Source organism: Pezoporus occidentalis, unplaced genomic scaffold, assembly GCF_034315485.1.
Source record: "Pezoporus occidentalis ecotype Australia unplaced genomic scaffold, CSIRO_AGI_Poc_V1 ctg106, whole genome shotgun sequence".
Classification (NCBI taxonomy): domain Eukaryota; kingdom Metazoa; phylum Chordata; class Aves; order Psittaciformes; family Psittacidae; genus Pezoporus; species Pezoporus occidentalis.
This window is the reverse complement of record NW_026912843.1, coordinates 578102-598368: the sequence shown is the minus strand read 5'-3', so window position 1 is coordinate 598368 and position 20267 is coordinate 578102. Positions and strand designations below refer to the sequence as shown.

The 20267-nt window shown below is 36.8% G+C and overlaps 1 protein-coding gene across 14 annotated transcripts in view; it reads right to left on the bottom strand.

Annotated features, from left to right (window-relative positions):
• Positions 1-202: 202 nt before the first annotated feature.
• Positions 203-20267, bottom strand: part of ATP2B2 (ATPase plasma membrane Ca2+ transporting 2) — a 309277-nt gene continuing 289212 nt past the window's right edge. For 9 of the 14 annotated variants that reach the window (XM_062620069.1, XM_062620078.1, XM_062620060.1 and 6 more), the window contains one exon: positions 203-3778. In XM_062620069.1, the coding sequence (XP_062476053.1) occupies positions 3467-3778 (312 nt within the window). In that variant the 3' untranslated portion in view covers positions 203-3466. Of the gene's footprint in view, positions 3779-8172; positions 8229-14155; positions 14328-20267 lie in introns of all 14 variants that reach the window. The other 5 variants (XM_062620127.1, XM_062620151.1, XM_062620157.1 and 2 more) reach the window with 3 other exon arrangements.

Genomic DNA, 20267 nt, shown 5'->3' with positions numbered 1-20267 from the left:
AGTCGGGCAGGGACCGGAAGCACCCTGGTCTGGCTCACAGTCGGGGTGTACTGAAAGTGTAACCACTGACTGCTGAGTAGGATTCTTGCTGCCAGTCCACAAACTTTATATACACCTCTCCATTAAAAATACCTCAGTGAGAATCCACAGCTAATCCTAATGACTTCAGGTGAAAATAAAGAAAGCTGTTACATTCAGACCATTATTGTTCATGCTGCTTTGTGAATTTATTTCTTTAAATTTTCCACTTGTGCTCCTGCCAAGAGAGATCTATTAGACAGAAAGCAGCAAGAGTAAAACTTCATCATTTTGTTTCAAACTATAAAATAATTTACATCACATATTTTACTTACTTTTGTCTTTTTTTTTTTGGTTTTTTGTTTTTTGAAACCACAAACATTCCAGCATCACACTGTAGGAATAAGAATAACAATAGAAAGCATAACCTTTTGCATAGTATTAAATGAACAGACAGAGTTAAGTTCTTTATTTACAATTATTGTCTAGATAAAAAAATTCATAAAAACAGATGAATGAACATATATTAATAACCCCTAGTGGGATGGATTGCCAATGTACCACTGTATTGTTGTCCACAAATCTCATGCTGCTAAATACAGTACGTAGAGAGCGAGCATTTATATATTGCAGGGAATTTTAACAAACTGATCATTTTGGTTTTTGATCCATTGTTCCCATCACAGAGAGGTCAAGCAATAAAAGAAAGGAATTGTGATGCACGACTTGTAGTTGAAAGGTCATAGCTATTCTGCTTTAAAAAAAAAAAATCTATCATTTATCATATACATAAAGCACAGTCTCTGCTCACAAAAGCCCAAGTTTTCTATGCATCTCAGTTTATATATGTTTTACTATATATACACAGAATGCAGTGTTCATTGTCTTAACAGTTTTCAAGTCTGCAAATGGTACCTTAGGGAGGGGTACTCCTACAGGAGAATTAAAAGACAAATGAAACCAAGAGAAAACATAAAGAGTGTTTGGAAATAAAAAGGCAAACAGTCAGTGTGAAGATGCTGAAAGTAAATTGTTCCAGTATTAGTAGCTTCTGTAGATGTTCAAGTCCAAAGCTAGAGGCTTCCCTGTAAATAGATAACACTTTTTTTTTTTCTTCTGAATATGATATCCCAAATAGGCCATAGAAACCCAATACATGTTATACAAAGGTTAATCACCATATTTACAAAGCGAACAATCCTGACTGAGTTTCAATCACTTTGTTGCTAGGAGTTAGCTAAATAATTATGTTTCCATGCTAGCTTTTTATTGTTAAGAAACGGGTCACACTATGTGTTGAAGAGAGAGTTGTATATGCCTCCAAAGACCTGTTCTGCTGTTGAGTGAAAGGTTTGGATCAGATAGCGAACTAAGACTTTGAGCCAAAAAACATTCAAGCTTCTACACAAGAGTCCGGAAGCTGGCAAGTCAAGCTGATTAGAGCGTTACCTGGCTGAATAGTCTTGATGCACCCTGAAAACGTTTTAGTCACTTCAGTCTGCAGTTTGGCCATGAGTCTAATCTTGTTTTGGAGAGTTCTGTCTTGGTTTAGTGCTTGTGACTGCAGAGATGCACCACTTTACGAGCCAACTCTAAGACAACCAGTAAGACCTTAACAAATCAATTTATCAAGCTAGTTTGAGAGTGTTTTTCAACACATCTGGCATAATCAATTGTGTAATTCAAAATGTCTTTTGCACTGTACAGTTACGGAAAAAGATCATATGCTGAAAAGTCTCCAAGCAAACTTTATATTAAATACAAAAATTACTTATGAAAAATCTGTGATCCACAAAGTGCTTAGCATTCAAGTGGTTGACAAAGCAATTATAGAAGCTCGTAAGTTTTATGTTATCAGGGCTGTTACCATCTTGAGAAATCCTTTTTTACCCTCCATACTGCAGGTTTTCTAAACAGCTTTCTTCGTAGAAAGCTCAAGGTACAATAACACAGGACTGTGTTACAGTGATACCTTGAGACTACAGGAAGACAAGCTCAGTTAAAAAAACAAAAAATCAGACAAAGCACAACTCAATATACAATTAATAAAGTTTCATTCAGGCCTAATAGTGCAGAAATTATATTGTTCCTTTAAACAAAATCAAAGCAACAACCTACAGTGATTCTCATCCAAAATGCCAACAGCCCATACTTTGCAAGTAGTAAGGAAATCAATGCCTAAAGTACTAACTGAAAGGGATTAACACAATATATCACAATATTTTAACATTAGTTTTTATCTCCATATAGACAACCCAAATATAACTTATTATATTTATAAACTCATATAATATCTCTCTAAAAATAGTTTTGGAAGCCATTGCCATATGTTAAAAGAATGAAACAGCCTCCTTTAGTGTATGTTGCACCAAAACAAAGTCAAGCATATTACTGGGGGGAAGAGACAACCTGATAATTTTGATTTTTATTTGAAACAAAGGAATCCTGGTTTACCTCCCTGTATACAGGATCACAATGCTACATCCAATGTGTTATATTTTGGCTTCTTTTGTTATCTACTAGCAGTATCTACATTATTTAACACCCAAGAAAAAAAAAAATCAGGCAGAAATCAGAGCACGGTTGTAATAAAATATCCAGGGTGCGATATTACAGACATTTTCAATGAGCTGAGCTGAGCCAGTTTTATACTACTTCGGCAGGAAGTGCTTTCTTAATCCTACAAATAGTTAAGGATATTATCTACAGGTTTGTAAACAAATTACATTCTTTTTTTTAGGACATAAATAAGTTAAAATAGTCAGAGCAATTTGAGCAGAAACAAGGCAACATGCCAACAAAGAAACTTTATATATATAACTATTTATATATAGATAGATATATACATATATATAATTAATTATGTATATACTTATATGTATATATCTCTATATATAGTCTCATAAATGTTTACGTTCCTCTGTCCAACTGGTGCAAATCTACTGTGCAAGTTAAGCTTTGCAACTTCAAAAAAGTTATTTAAATTAATCTATACAATTGAGTCCATGCCACACAAGCATTTCAAAAAACTCACAGACCAGTGAATTGGATAAATAGCCTCAGAAAGAAGTCCTCTGCAGTTCCTGCTTAAGGAGGAAAAAACAAAAGGGAAGAAAAAGAAACCAAAGGAGAGAAAGAAGGGCCAGAAGTGTACAGTACGTTCATGCAGGAGGGGTGGTTTTGTTTGTCTGACAGGGAACAAGGGGGGGTGGGGGGGGGCTATGTAAATCAGCCATTCATTCTTTCCCCAAAACCATTGTGATCAACAATTCATTCACTTGCCTCAGAGTGAACTAGAGTTCAAACAGCTTTTCAGCCAGCATTGTTTTTAATATATATATTTATATATTTCGGTTGCTGTGGGGGTTGTTATTTTATTTTACTTCTTTTTTTTCTTTTCTTTTCCTCTTTTTTTTTTTTTTTTTTTTTTTTGCAGTGACCTTTTCAGCTAAAGTGATGTCTCCAGGCTATGTATTGGGCTTCCTGGACTAGAAGAGGTAGCTGATTTACTTGTATCAGTTGTAAGATTTATTCCACTGTCGATAGCACTGTTGTTCTTGTTCAGCGAAGACGGTGGACTCGAGTTTTTCTTGAGAGCAGAGTCTTCTTCTAGGTCTGTGTCATCAATGAGTGGGATGTGGGGCTGGGAATCTTCTATCCTAAATTCAGGATGAGTCATAAAGTTGTGAATAGAGGTTCTAGATTCTGGTTTTTCTAAACCTTCATAGAGAGAGCTACGGAATGCCTTCACGACGCGGATCTGGGGGGAGAGAAGGAAAGAGGGGTCAGAGGCAGCGCCTTTGAAGGGCGACACTGTGCTAGAGAATACTTTGTGAAAAATGTAGCGTATGGTTAGGGCAGTGCAGGCAGCTGAAGTCCACAGTCTCTGGATGTTATGTGCATAAACAAGTGGCTCAGTTATGTGCATTTTGAATATCTGTATCAACTGCAACATTAAAATAAATCAAGTTTAAAGCCATCAAAGAACTGATGGGAAGTAGTGGTTAAAGAAAGCGAACGTCCACTCGTGTGGTACATCCCTAGTAAAAGACAAGCCATGTTAATTGTAATGCAAATGTAAAACCATGCATGTTGATAGTTTTGCAGTGAGTAGTAGGAAGGCTTTTTTAATTAAAAAAGTCTCTTTTGTATTGTTAAAAAACCATTACACATAACATATCACACTTCACAAACAGAAAAGCACAGAACACAGACACGGTTGGATGGGCACGTATGAGACACACACAGGAGCCAAGTGTAAAAACTAGAACTAATATCAGTGGTTTAAAGCAAAATCTAAATGAGGGCAGCCAAGAGCACAAAAAGCCAAGCAGACAAAGCACTAAGCGTAATCATGCTACCACGGGGAAAAAAAAAAATTCACAGTTACCACATGAACAGAGATAACTTGCACACAACAACTACACTTGGAAGCCTGGATAATGTGAACATAGTATTGTTGAACCAACTTTTATTTTTCCTTCATGCATATGTGAGGTAAACACTCGAGTATAGACCCACTGTTCTAGCCATTTAGCTTTTTAATATATATAAAGTGTGATACTGTATTGATTGTTGGGTTGAATCGGATTGCATTGTTAAACAACAAGTTTTTTTTGGTTTCTATGTCTCAGTTGTAAAACTGTGAAGTTAAATTCTGGAAGCGATAAAATTTGTGCCATATATGCAGTCTTTAAACTATAAACTAGGTCAAGCTGAGTGATGCCAGGGTCAGGCTCATGTCATTAACCCCCTGACAGTAAGAACACATGAAAATGAACTGCAAGGCTCAGCCCAGCAGACCGTCAGGGACAGCGCAGAGTGCTTTCTCAGAAGAAAACGAGAGGAACAGAGCAAGGAGCATTGCAGAGTGCAGGCACTGAGTCCTCTGCGGGAGGGCAAAGGGAGGGATGCTACCTGTACCCCAGTGACCTACCAGCTCTGAAAAGAAGGGAAGGTTTGTGCTGGTTTACTGCTGAAAAAAACATAACTTTTTGAAAGAGGGAGGCGGGGGCAGAGAGGAAAAAACAGAATGGCAAAACGTGATCTGTTGGCAAATGTTTTATGACTAAGTATGAAGTTCTATCCTTTTACTTCCATGTAGTCTATGAGTGAATTTTTAGCATTTCTTAGAGAGGAGACCAAAGCACAAGCAGAGGCAGAAAAGGTGCAAGCAGGCATTGTGAAAGCTTCTCCACACACATTTGAAATGGTTTTGTGGTTAGCATATGTATCTTTTTACACATAAATATGCTGCACATCATCGGTTAGCCTAATACACCCCTAATTTGTAAAGCTTTAATTCCTCTTTCAATTGGCAGACTGCATTTCAGTCATGGCATGGGGTCACAGTGTTACAGCTGTGGAGTCTAGCTGATCCTGTGGTTGGAGTTGTCAATCTGTACAGAATTTCAGCACAGCTGAGAAGGAGCTGACTTGTACTTTGATCTCTTTGAACTTTATCCTCATTTATGTTCTCTAATTTGGATATTTATAATCTTTCAGAAATAACAGCGGAAGTCAGTCATGCCATCTTAAGATATATGGCCTTCAGTCAGTCCAAACATTTTTCCTTTCTTTTGTACGTATATATTTGGTAACAGCGGGGCACAAAAAGTAGTTCATGGGACTGCTTATGTTCCAAATAAAAAGATAAGATTGGAGTGGTACAGAACAGCTAGTCCAGATGCTACTATACTAGAATATTTCAGGAGGCTGGCAGAGGTGCAAGAAAAAAGGCAGATGAGAATAAACGTATAGGCTACAACCGCAGAGTGTACCTAACACCTCTTTGGCAGAAGCCCCTGGAGTTACAAACTAGGGATTTAGGAGAGCTGAATCTCTTTGAGCTGTGCTGCAGTGTGTGATGGTTCTGTATAGTGAACACACTGAGATAAGAGATTCATTTGCATTACTAAAGATAGGATTGGTACTCATAGGGAAGAGGTGACATACTAATTCCCTCATTATCTATACCTTTCTATATTGTATTTTGAAGTGCAAAGTAATATAGTCTAAACAAGAAAAACAGAATAGTATGTTTTGTCAAGGCAATCTTTAAGACATGTTACTACATCACCCTATTTTAAATCAGGAAACTCTGCACTACACTTGCTTTATAGTATGGGCTGATACAGTGAAATTTTCTGCAAAGCTACCTATTATTTCTGTTAGCTAACTAATAATAACAGCCATCTTATTCAGTTGCAGCTATTTGCTATATCATATCAACAAAATAATTTCATTTTCTTGAATACAGCCATTTCTTATTGCATACATTTAGGTTCTATTTGCTAGCTGGATTCTTTTCAATAAAGGTAAATTTTTATTTAAATAAAATGTTTACAATTTGATATCATGCTTGAACAGATACAGAAGAATCTAATGGAATAAGGCTTTTCTTCAAGTCACACAAACTGCATTTAAGCCTCTGTGGGTATAGCAAGGAAGGAACCGAGTTCAATTTATGAGGCTCCAAGTTCCCTACTAGGAACTATATTGCATTTAATACCAAAACTTGGCATCAGAGTTGCATTTCATACCAAACTTTTAGACAGTCTGACTAGCTAACAGTTTACACAGCTGAGGGAAAACTGTAGCTTTAGGTTATATCTGAAAGCCAGTTACATCTGCCTGCCATGACCTGAATTTGGTACTCAGCAGTGACTGTTTGAACAAAGGATCCACTGAGAGAAAACAGTGCACTAACATATTGTGCTTGGACATGCTTACACAGTCTGTAACTGCAGAACAGTCAGCCAGCAGTTGTAGCCCGTAGTGTGAAGACCTGTGGCAGTTTTGGCATGGACTGTGCAGTCTTACAGGAACATTTAGATGTCAATAAAATAGCTTCTAATTGTTCTTAGTGATTTTTTAGTGAAAATATTAGAACTAGTTCAGATCTGCTGATACCTAAAGTAGTTAATCTTATGAACACAGTGGTAATGCAGAAACCAAACTTGGGCAAACCCTAAAGCTGAGAATACATAAAGTTAGCTTTCTAACAAGCTTTCTTCAGTAGGGAGCTGCAGAAAACTACCTTCTTTCCTTAAAATATCCCTTAAGACATGCATATGTATTTTCCGCTAATTTTTGCTTAAGGAGAAACTCCCTCCCCAGCTTTAAATTCTGCATATTTAGCTTGGCATCTAGAAGAAAAACATTCATGTTTTTAGTGTCACACCTCACGCAGTGACAGAATTTCTGCATTACAGTGTAATTCAAAATGTTAATAGTCTGTCCCCCAATGTAGAAAATTATTGCTTATAAGAACAAACTTGCTCCTTTCATTATGTATGTTAGTGGAAGCTGAGGTTTATTGGATACAGAAGTGGTATTCTAATTTCTGTGGAATATTCTACTATATTTAAGCTGAGAACAAAAAAAAAAAACAACACTGTTTACCCACTGTTACTTGGCCCAACAGCAACAAATTCTTTTAATACATGCTTAAGTTCAAGATTTGAACTAGTATCTGGTGTAAAAATGTTCAGGGGCTTTGCTGAAACAAAGTTCATGTTACTTTTCTGAAGATAAAGCGGATGAACTTTCATATAATGTTATGGTCTACAGCATGTAAAAGCACGGACATACCCATGATGGATAGAACCCAGAGGGTGCTGGTTTATTATGAACTATGTAAGTTCATGTCATGATGCTACTTTATGATACTGACAATGCCAAGGAAAGACAAACAATGTGATACAGCTCCCTTTTCTCACAGTAATGGAGACAACAGAAAAAAAAAATGAACTGCTTTTAAACAAAAGACTGTGGGGACAACACTTCAGGACATTTTTGACACTGCTATTAGTTTCCACTTCTTTCTTCTCTGTAGCTGTAATAGAAAAAACTCTTCATGTTCATCCCACCTTGAAAGTTAGATTTATTATACTGCATCAGGCAAGAAAAATAAAAGAAATAGATTTTTAGATACTACAAATTTTTCCCTTCAGAAGAAAAAAGATGAGTTCAGAATCTCACTCCTAAGTACAACAATCTAGGCAAAATACACAAGGCCTGTTAAGCATCAACAGATGTATTATGGTTGGTAGTGTGTGGGCTTATACTCGAATGTTTACCTGGCTTCATATAAGCCAAGTATCTTGAGTTTGGTTCACATTCATTTCAGGCTCAAGGTTAAAGACTCACAACCTCTTTTTATTTCACTCTCTCCTGCTGAACCCTTTTGTCCAATGTTCTCTAGCCCTCTGGGAAAACAAACACATTTAATATTCAGACAGTAGAGAGTAGGGCACTGCAGAAGCAAATAAATTCAATACTGAAAGATCAGTAAGGTGATTAGTATAAAATTGTAAACAAGAGGTCAATTTTGCAAAGAGATGCCAACTCTTAGGTGTAACTGATACTATTCTATATTAAGACTATAACTATGCAAAGGCAAATAAGTTTGGTCAAGTACTACTGCATATGTAAAGCTTTGAAACAGAAGGCTTATCTTCAGCATATTTGGGTTTGTTTAGTTTTGAATCCTACCACCTTTATATGAGTAGAATGAGATTATGTATCCACAAGAGTAGGTATTAAATGTGTTGGAGTCACCTCTAAGTGCTGTGGCTAGTATGCTGTAGATTGTATAATGCAGAAGTTCAACAAATTCAAAGATAAAATACCCACTAAATTTTAGAAAAGTTTTCTGCTCTGATGAGTGAAACAGATGCACAAGATTATCTACGCTACTCTCTTCTTTCTACATAAATATGCAGTAAATCCAGTAAGAGCTGCTGAAAAGTCAAAGCACATGCAGCAATGGAATACCTGCATATTCTGTGACATCCTCAGGCCTGAGTCTCATTTTGCAAAAGGCCCACCTGGCTCTTATTGCACTGAATTTTAGGGCATGAGTTCAGAATCACATGCAGGGCTTCCACTTTCTGTATCACATCTTGTTACAGGATTGCTGCAGAATTATGGAGTCTGACACTTTGGTGTCAGATTTGGCAGAGTTGAAATGTATTATGCAACCCTGTTGTAAAGAATGAATTTCTGCATTAGGAGTCTAAACCTTCTTGTCATGCTGTATCTCCTTTTGAGGACTTGGGTTTATATTTAGACTTTAAACCTACTTAAGTTTCCCTGCAGGGAAGAGCTACAGAAACTGATTTTGATCTTGCATATCCCAGCAGGATTGTGAGAACTTGGTTATAATCAGTAGGAACATCTAAGTTTTAGTACGGTATCCCTGTTTCTAGTTTGATGATGTTCCCAAATAATGCAGCTTCTACAAATATAACTTCAGATGTGGACTTTATAAAGTTCTGCTTCTTGCACTTCCTCAAGTGAGAATTAATCCATGCTGCCACAGAAAGCAACCAGCATCTTCCCTGAGCCTAGTATGCCCACTTGCCTTGCTCTGGGATTTGCACGTCCATCAATACTGGGCAGTAATCTTGGCCTTGTCATTTATTAAAACAGGGAATTGTGGGATTTTTTAAGAAGTTTGTTCCCATTTTCTTCAGAAGAAAATCTGATCCAAACTGAAGACTTCAAGTTTTAGTTGTAAAGTTTGTCCAGCTGAATGATGATTACATTTATAGGAAACTAAATATGTAAGAAATACAGAAAAGCAAAAGCTGCTGGAACAGCAAATAATTTTTCTTGATACAAAAGAATCTGATTTTCTAACACAACTATTACAAATAACTATATTAAGCTCTCTCTTTAAAATTGTCTTTTAGTAAATGGACTGTAATATGCACTAGAATGAAGTTTGCTGAGTGTCTTAGGTTAGTTTGATAACCTGCTGATGCCCTTATGCCATGCTGAGGCAAATATTGCCTGTACAGAGCTTCTGCCTGTAAATGACAGTTTCCTGAGAAGTCTGATAAATTTCAACTATTTCCTTAATTTTTCTTTTTTTTTTTTTTTTAAAACCAACCAAACAACCAAACCCTAAAAAACCTTCAGAGATTTACATGATGGACAAATATTTGAGAGTATTTTGTGATTCTTTGATAAGATTTTAATCGGCTGCTATAGAATTTGGAGTCCTCACATTTTCCTATGTCATTCTTAACAAATGGCTTGTTTGAGGCCACTCTTGCTAGAGTTAATATGAAATACTCACTTCGAGAAGTCTCAGAACAGTGACGGACCTCAGCAGGACAAAGAAAAAGGAACTTGCAAATACAGCAACTAGAGCTGATTCATGACCTGGGAGGCTGCCTTTTGGTGGGGTTTGGCTGGTTGTTTGGTGTTTTTTCCCTCAATGTTTCCAACACTTAACAGTACTTTTTCATTATCATCTTTTATGAAAGAAATTAATTCTTTTTTAAGGGACCTGCAGTTTCTGGCTGCTTCCACTCAGGAACAGTAGAGACTATATATAAGACTGACAGGAAGGTGGAAGAGCAAGGAGAAAGGAATATTAAATGTGAGTCTGTCTTGGGAAGTTTGAAACCATGTTCTTTTGAAGGGGTCCCTACTGGTAATATAAACATGTGAGAACCAGACAGAAACAGATTAGGATAAATAATAACTTGTTTACTTTGTGTACAGTGAGATGTACTCATCCTCTTCCTAATTAAACAATGTAGTAGCAAAGCCTTGCAGCATACACTTCATTTCAAGCACAAATTAACTAATTCTGAGCTTCAGAAGTAGAAAAGATGTTCCACTAAATCTGATTTTGCTTTTCCAAAATAAAACCATGTAAAATACCAACCAAAGCTAGGATGGGATAGCCTGCTATCTAAACCCGCTTCTAACTCTGTTGTGTAACAGCTTTACAATGATAGAGATTATGTGCGTCCCTGCAGAGGACATGACAAAACTTGAGAACTTGGCTCAGACCATATTACAGACAGACTCTTGGTTTCCCCACGTTTTTGTTTTCTGTAGCTTAAATGTATGCATGTTGCACATGCATGCATTGAAATAAATGTTCTACTTTTATCCAAGTATATAAAATGCCAGGTTTCAATTTGCAGAAATTTGCACTATGTTCATATAAAGCTGCAGTGTTTTTCACTTAAAAGAAAGATAAGAGATTCCTGATACAGACCTCATTGTTACCAGGTAATGCTGACAGCCACACATTTTTCACTTGTTATTGGCAAAATACCGTGACAGCTAAAAAGTATCACTTAGAAGTAGGGAAATTTTAGTACTGCAATAAATATTTCTCTGTCTAAATTGCTTTGAATTAAGGTATTCCCCAATGCTATGAAAGACTGGAATGAATTCATATTTATGAATAACTGAAACTTTCAGGTAATAATTTGCTAAGCTCTTTCATAAACCACTGTAGATGCGGCTGCATATGACAGGCAGGTTTCTTTTTAAGCGTGAACTAACCTTGGAATTAAACATTCATCTGCCCAACATACTAAAATATAGTTTTGTATTATTTAATATATTATCATATATTTATAATAACATGTTATTATGTTATATGTTATTATAAATCTTCAGAAATTTGTGAGGTGTCCCAATGAACTATAGATTTAAAAGCGATATCATTAGTGAAGGACTGCATTAAATGCTCTCTGAAATTAGACTTACATATTCTTTTTAATAGAGTAGGATGTGATTTTTATATTTTTAAGTATTGATCTCAGAATATCTGCGTTCTGGGCACCCAAAATGACACCAATATCCTGATTGCTGAACATGCTGAGCACTTCTCTGAAAATAAACCCTTCTGATAGTAGCTCATATTAGACCCTTTTGTCTTGGCCGCAGCCTGAAGTTTTTCCCTTGGTACTCCCCATAAAACATCTACCTATGCAGTATTTTTAAGATCCCTGAAGAGCAGGAATGGCTTCAAAATCCGAGGTATAATTATCCCATTATTCCATTCCTCCCCATGAGAAGAAGGTAATGATTTATGGTTTAATTCACTCTGAGCAGCTCAGAGGAACAAAGCCAGTTCTGTCCAGCCACACACATTTTAGCTGAAAGGTAGACCTAGGTGTGCACTTTGGAACTGAAATTTTCTCTGAAACTGCCAACTGACAAAAACAGACGCCGTTTCTATGGCATCTGGATTAGAAACAGTTTTCCAGATTCTAGAAGATGAACCAACTGTTAATTGGAAACAAATTTAAAAGCAATTTATTTTTTCGTTTGGGTTTTCACTGTCGTTCATTAGGTTTTTGTCATTGCATTAAGAAATCAAAACTTTCCCTAAGGGTTATAATTGATACTCACACTGGTTTGATACTAAACAGGCATTATAAATATTTTCTATATATATAGTCATAAAATACTAAGTGTCCAAAATAACCACTTTCAAAGTCCCAATCTCTAACCGTCTTCTGCAATGGAGATACATATCTTTGGGTAGCTGAACAAATTAATCATGTGGGGTTTATTTTACTGAATAAATGTGGCTATAACTGATGAGCTCCGTAGGCCACTTTCATTTTTCTAAATAAAAAGAGACATCGAAGACTGTAGCAGATTATGCTTTCTCCTATTACTTAACTTCATCCTGTAACCTAGTAAGGCGTTTTGTCAAGACACAAGGCTATTCGATTCTTAGTTGCTTTGCTGCAATGGAGAGAAGCGGGAAGATAAGTTGTGCATTTTCATTTTATTAGATTTATCCCTTCAGACTGCTGGCTGCAGGCTGTTATTGTAACATTTACCACAGCAGAATGAGCTGCTCTCTGTTTCCTGCTCCAATGGAAAAATCAGATTATGGGAAATGGTTCCCTGGTGAAAGGCTGGTTTGTGTGAAGTGCTTTGTGTCCTGCGCAGTATGGAAAGGAGGGAGTGTGGGCTCCGAGGCCTCAGAAGCAGATTACTCTGCCTGTGGCCTGGCAGTGGCACACACCTCAGTGACTTAGCTGCTCTTGACTGTGCCCTGCAATGTCTGGTGCTGTCAGAGTAAAAGTTAGAAAGCCAAGCAGCAAAAGATAGAACTTTTCTCCAAGGAGCAGCTACCAAAGTTGGTACCCCTGTGTCTCTTTGGGTTCCTAGCAAAAGCAGTTTCTCCTTTAGATTTTAATTCCCACAAAACTTCTAATGCATGTCTAAATGCTTGATGTTCAAATACTGAGGGGGTTTACACTCAAACAGAATGAAAAGGTCAAGCTGCTTTTCCTTCGGCAGAAGTTCTGGCATTTTATTTCCTTCTCTTGTCTGTCCCTGTCTGCCTTGTCTCTGCCTGCCTTCCCTCTGTTGGACACAGACAAGGCTGGTTTCTTGGCTGTTTGGCCAATTCTTCACTAAAACTTGCATAAAGAATATACTGCATTGTTTTGTAAAGTAAGTGACAAACTTGTGAACTGATTCTATAAATTTAAATGTTTTTTTTCATGCTGGCTATGCTGTAAAACACAATAGCAACTTACACTCCAAAGTACAACTACAAAACCAAAGTTCTCTCTGTAAAAGCCTTCCTGAGCAACTGGAATTTAACTGTTGTTGAAGCAGCCTTTCTTGTTAGCTGTCTCAAAGTTTTTATTCACTTCACTATTTCTTCACTGGATGGTTGTTTGCAGCTAAAAGAAAGCTGTGTCAGGATTTCACAGTTTATAAACCTGTTTCTTCTAACAAAAAAAAAACTTATTACCACATTTATTTTGTTGTTTCAACACTGCCCTTTTAACTTGTCTAGATGCCTCCTTCCTTGATGCTTACCTCGTAGTGAATTTAGTGACAACTGACCTATTCTTTCACCAGTCATATAAACCTTAATCCCTCAGCCTTGCATCATGTACTAGATTCTCTATTTCCTTGTTCCTTCCTGCACCTGTGCTAATTAGAGTACATCTTTCCTGGATGTGAGTAACCTATATTACACACAAGCTCTATTGCTCAGTAGAACATATTTGTAGAATCATTTAATGTACATATTCATGAGCAGTAGAAAATATATCCAATGAGACTGAGAAAACATGACACAGAAGCTTCAAATAAAACCAGAATCTCCAAACACTGGATAAAAATGACTAGAAGGTCCTGTCCTAACAGCAAGTTAACAAAACTTGCAGTGGATCATGGAGAGTATCTACTGTACACAAAGTAATCATGTTATGTGTTTCTAGCTACGTGCAAACTAATAAACGTAACGGGACAAGAAGGGAAAGGGCAAAGTAGCTTAGTCTCAAATGACTGCTACATAAGTTGGCATCTCTGTAGGTCTGATGCATTAAGAATACACACTCACGCCCAGCCGCAGCAGCAGATGTGCTGGTAGGAGAGGAAAGAGCATTGGATAACGATACGTGACTAGGGCTAGAAATATTGGTTACATCCTGGGTCTGGCTTGTGACGGAGGACTGTCTCCTTAGAGCCCCCTGAAAGGAAGTGCCACTCTTGAAAGTATTGACTACTTCGATCTGTAATGGAGGAAAGAATGAGACAAGTTGCTTAAAGTATGGATACAGTTGCATAACTAACAGGAATAATAATGAAAAAACAATAAATCAACCGTGCACACAGTTTTACTTCAATCGAAATAAATACTTCTAAAGTGTTCCTTTCAATAGTTTTTAGGTATGAAATGATCCAAATTTTCTGCCTGGCTAAAATGAAACAGCTCTATAGGAGACAGTGGAGCTACATCAGTTTAAACAACTAGATTTGAAATAACAATCTTTAAAACTTAAACAATTTTATTTGTATGTAAATAAAATAAATACAACCAGCATACCTGCTATATCTAAACTGTTTTCCTGCTAAGAGTAAATTTACTTTCTTACTGATCTCTAAGTGTTCTCTCAGAGGGAGGAAAATTCAGTCACTTCATTGGAATTGGGGAGGAACAGGGACAATACCCAACAAACAAAAAACCTTTAAAGTATCCAGATTATGACTGGATTTTGCTTACAAAACCAGGGCTGTCACTATACCAGCTTGATCAAATAGGAAGTGTTCCACTATCTCATCTGACTTTTTCTACAATGAAAGTTTGTATAAGCACAGTGATAATGAATATTGGTATTTTATAACTACAGACTTAAAAATATTCATATTTTATCTTTATACAGAGCACTTAAAATCACACAGAAAATTATGTGGAACTGGACTGACTATTGCAGCAAATAATATTATCATTTTCTACTTGCTATTTTGTTATGACTGTTGTATGCACTTTTTGATATATCCTTCCTGAATATCTGTTTTATTCATCACCACAGAAGATGAGTTAAAAAAAGAGCTGAGTATTTCAAGGCATTCTTTGTCACCAGTATAACCCAATAAAAAGCAGGCTCTGCATACAGATGTGAACCAAGGGATTGGCAGTAGATATTATCAAGTAGTATATATGCGACAAGTAGCTCCACCCCAAAATGTCCTCTTCGTCACATTAGTACATCACAACATGTAGCAGTAGTAGTAATATCAATTACAAGAATTCAACCAACTACTTGTTTGAATTAACCCACTGTTACCAGATTTGTATCTTGCAAGCCAGGTTGCAAGGTACACAGCCTAGAAACTAGTTGGGAGAAGTGGTGTATTGATCAATTAAACCAGCACAAATCTTGGTGCAAGCCCTCCTGAAGAGTCAAGTTGAAAGCACTATAATAAACTGGCTAACATTTCACGCTGTGGTCAGTTTTAGGAATAAACAAATTTGTATGGCTTCATTTTAACACTACAGACGTATCCCCTCCCACAATCTGATCTTTGGGCAGAGGTGTTTATTTTCCTGCCTGGTTTTGGGGGAATAACCACATCACAACCAGCTGTAAAAAGAATGAATGGTCACTGCTGTAAAATTGTCACACTGAACTTCTACTATACAAACATAAAATAGCTGATTTGTTCCCTGATGAGTCTCTGAGAGTCCTGTTTACCACATCCATTGAAATGTACACACTCATAGATGTACAGGATTAAGTAGTCATCACATCTCACAGCTTTGCTCTCAGTTTTTTTCTGCAGCAGACTTATTTTAAATTGCATGTCTCATACAATTATCACAGTAAAACATTATGATACAGGGTGATTTTGCATGTGGAATAGGGGTACAAGTGAATCATTAGCTAAGGTTCACATTTACATATAGAAAAAAACACATGGCCCAAACCACTGGTTATGTATGAAGGCATATTAAATACTCACCTGAAGTGTTCAGTGTGTAAAAGTGGAATTAAATACAGATCTTGGGTTTTCATGATCTAACACAGGTGTCAGAGCACTCTTCAAAAGAGACCATTCAAAAAAGATTTTAAAGACTTAGAACATGAAGTATGTATCACTGGGGAAGACAGATGATAAGTCCTAAGCCAAGGGGCAGTTCTAGAAGTACAAATGTCTTCCTAATAAACTGAAAGACCTTGGTGCAAGAGTGAAAAGATAAGGGAAGATCAGTATTCAGTTGTTTCTCCAGAGAACAAGAATTATATGTATGTATGTTATTTACTCATTCTCATGAAGAAAGTAACTACAGCTCTTCAGGGATAAAATTCATAGTGGGAGGACAACAACCTTCTCAGAATCTCAAATGCCCAAAGTTCAGGGCTGTGTCACACCTGAAGCCAAGAATGAAGAGAGGAATTGGGCCTAAAAGTTTATCTTCCAAAAATAGAAAAAGACAAAGAAGAAAGAATTCACAGAAATGTATATATATATAAAAATAATGCATTTTAAATTAAGATGAAACTTCTTAATTAATAAAGAATGCATTAATTTAGAACAATTCAAGCTGCTAAAAAGGAGAAAGTAAATGATAAGTCATACATCATGAGAAGTTTGAATCATGTTTTGATTATAGGCCTTCAGGGAGAGAAAAAACCCTGCCGTCCTACATTCGAAGCTTATTTGTCAGGTTGGAATTTTCACCTCTCTCATTTTTCTGTACTGTATTCAAAAAGATGTCTTTGGAGTAAGTCACTTTTGGAGAGACTTTGGAGAAAGTCTTGGACGTAGCATGGCTAAATAAAAATACTGGTGATCGGCAGCTAAAAAAAGAAATAGAAATCTTATAGTAGCAGAATAGCCCTTGCTAAATATTCTTTTGTGGTTTAACACAGAACAGACTGTCCGCAAGCATTTCTGTTGTCATTAGTGGTAACAGGACCCAGGGCTCATTCATCTCATCTCCAACCAACAGCTTTTCTCATGAAATAAAACAGTATCCATGGGCTACTGCCATGTTTTCTATATTAAAAGCTCTATGAAAAGCCATAAAATGAGGTGCTAGGTTTATAGCTAAATTCAAAACCACTTGCCAGGAGGGACTTTCATTGTTATTGGGTTTGCAGTGGTTCAAGAGAAGAGTTTTAATGCAGAAAGGAAGGGAAAGAAAATGCAGTACAGCACCTCCACGTATTCTTTAGTATCTAAAGAGGAATAATGTATTTTTCAGGAGCAGTTAACATGGCAGCTGTATATTTTTCAAGTTTTGATTTTATTCTCAAAACATTTCTAGCTAGTTATTTCCCACGTTAAGCAGATAAAGCAAATAGAATTACAGGATGAATAAAGCAGAGAGAAGCTTCAGGCCTGGTGCTGTGAAAATCTGACATGGAGCTTGAAAAGTTTTCAAACCTACACACTTTACCATTTTTCCATACTCAAATGTGAGGTAACTTGAGAAACTTTAATGTAGACAATTAAAAAAGAAGCAATGATTTCTGGTTGTTCCTCGGATTACAGGGTTTTGCCTGCTAAACTTCCCAAGGGCTCTTAGACCTGCCAAGATGGTACGATGAGTCTTGTCTCTTCCTTCAGAATGAAGAAGTTGTAAGAACTGCAATAAAGAGTTGGAAAACAATGCTGAAAAGCAGCAGAGGTTGGCAACTCCTGCCTTGTATGCAACTTGAGACCACCTGTCTATCTTTCTGAAACTTGCATAACTAGGATGAGTCATTTGCAGAATTTCATGTCAGTGGCCTTCCAGGAGAGTTATCCAGTAAATAAAACATGTATCCATCCAGGAAAGCCCTGAAGTCTGTTTATAAGACAACAGAATATCTAAATGAAGTAGACAAAAAATGAAAATTAGAAGTAGAAAGTCAGTTTCTTTGCCTTAGTTATGTGCATTTTCATACACCTTTCTTTGAAGTATGTTCATGCATGTCTTCATAGAAATATATCTGACACTTCAGTATGAAGAATGGCCAGCGGAAATCCTTTCACTGGTGTCCAGGTTTGAACCCTCAGGTTTAAGAGAGTGCATAAAAAAGAAAAGAAATATCTTTATACTGCTCAGTTTTTGTCAGTTTGGATGAGGTTTTATTGGGAGCATTACAAGGGAGATCTGTCAGAAATCTGGGGGAAAAAAAACCACAAACCCTATCATAGAGTCTTCATAACTGTCTTAGGAGTGCTGTGGCTATCTGCCCAAAAAGAACTGAATAGAAAACAAGCAAATATAATCTAATATGCATCACAAGCATATGATGGTGGCAACTGGTCTCATTAGGATTTGAATGATCAATCTAATTGTGAGAGAGTCTACAGTTCATTCCTAATCTTACTGTCATCCTTATGTATATAAAGTGAGGGGATGCTCTACCTTCTTCTTCCGCAACTCCAGAAGTGCATTAGACATCAGAGGATTCTTGCAAATCCTCCAGCTCCCCAAGGATGCTACAGACATCCCCATCTTCTTCCATCAACTCTTCTTTAGCTGGCTTCCTGAGAAATGTAGTACAAGTGTATGAATTTGGATGGGCCACAACACACAGCACAACAAAATGTGCTCAACTCAAGGTCCATCCAACAGCAGATTTAATTTGACCTGCATATAAGTTCATCACTCTCCAGTGGACACCTTGGAACTCTTTTTGAATCTGTTGGCCCATTTTCTTTTTTCATTATCATTCCACAGATGTGAAATGGATGTAAAAATCAAAGTCACTAAATAAACAAAATGAAAGAAAAAAATCACAGAGGCCTCTTGGCAGGAGAGAAATAATACATCCTACTGAAGGTATTTCTACAACTAAGAGCAGAAAGGAAGCTAGGAAGATGGATGTTAGCAAAGAAATATTATTCATGTTCATTTCGTTTTAAATAGCATCAAAGACTAGTAATTTATCTGTGAATTAAGTGAACAAAGATATGCAGAACTAAAAGCTACCTCTCAGACTAGAAAAAGAACTGAAAGGATGTAATTTGCTTCTTTGTGCTTGTAGTTGTTTACACTCACCACAACCAGAAAGATATCCTGACAGAAATGCCAACAGACAACACTCTTCCTATAGCCACCAGGAAGAAAAGAATGCATATTTAGAGGTCATCTTTTCATAGAGATACCTGGGCACCTGTTCGTCACCTTTCTATAGGGACAATTTGAATTTTCTCTGATAACAAGTGCTCCTGACTCAACAGAGCCAAGACACCCAACCTCAAAGCTGAAGATCCATATTTAATTACTTACCACAGAACCTTGGGAATTGACCCAAACACTGAAATCTCTCTAATGGCAATTTTTACCCTCTTGATTTTTTGCTCTGTGGATGTGCTGAAGAGACCCAACTGGCCTAGTTTCAGCTTAACTCCCTCACTTTTTCTAAAGGCACGGCTGCACCTCTTTCTCCAAAAAACCAAAAAAAGTATCAATTTGGAGATGAGGAAAGGCACAAAGTACTGTTTTCCTTGGATGAAGACAAAAATCAAAATCTACTAGATTTAGAGATAAAGATATTCTTTCAAATTTTGTTTTTCTTAATTATTCACCTCTTGCAATCATCATGTAAGACATTCACATCTGGCGGTACATATCTCTGTCAGAACTGCTCTCTTCTACAAGCTGGCACAACTACTTGATCTTAGAAAAGATCAAGGAGAGAGCGCCAGAGTGTTATAAAACATGCTACTGCACTGCAATGAAAAATGTGAAACAGGTCATAGGGTTTTTAGCACTACAGGACATATTTGACCAGATATCCTCGTCTGTACTATATTTAGCACCATAATTCAGCGCAAATATATAGTACATTAAAAAGTGCCACAGATTTTTGTATTTAGCAAAAGGGGTTAAAATAAAAAGATAAATATTTTGTTAAGAAATCATCCACAGTGACCCAACACATACATTTCAATATTTAATGGATGCTTAGGCCCTTACTACTAAAAATAAATCCAGAACCACATTTTTCATTGTCTAATAGGAAGGAAAATTAGTTCCTTTTAATCACAAGATATATATGGTAGTGCCAGACCAGAAAATATTACCATCTTTTTTAATGAAATGGTACTTTAGACTCAACAATTTCAATTACTCTGCGATTGCAAAAGTGGCAGCAACAAGCAGTTCTTGACAAAATCAAGCAGTTTGCGTGAGAAAGTCTTCAGAACATTTTGCTAATCATTGTCCCAGC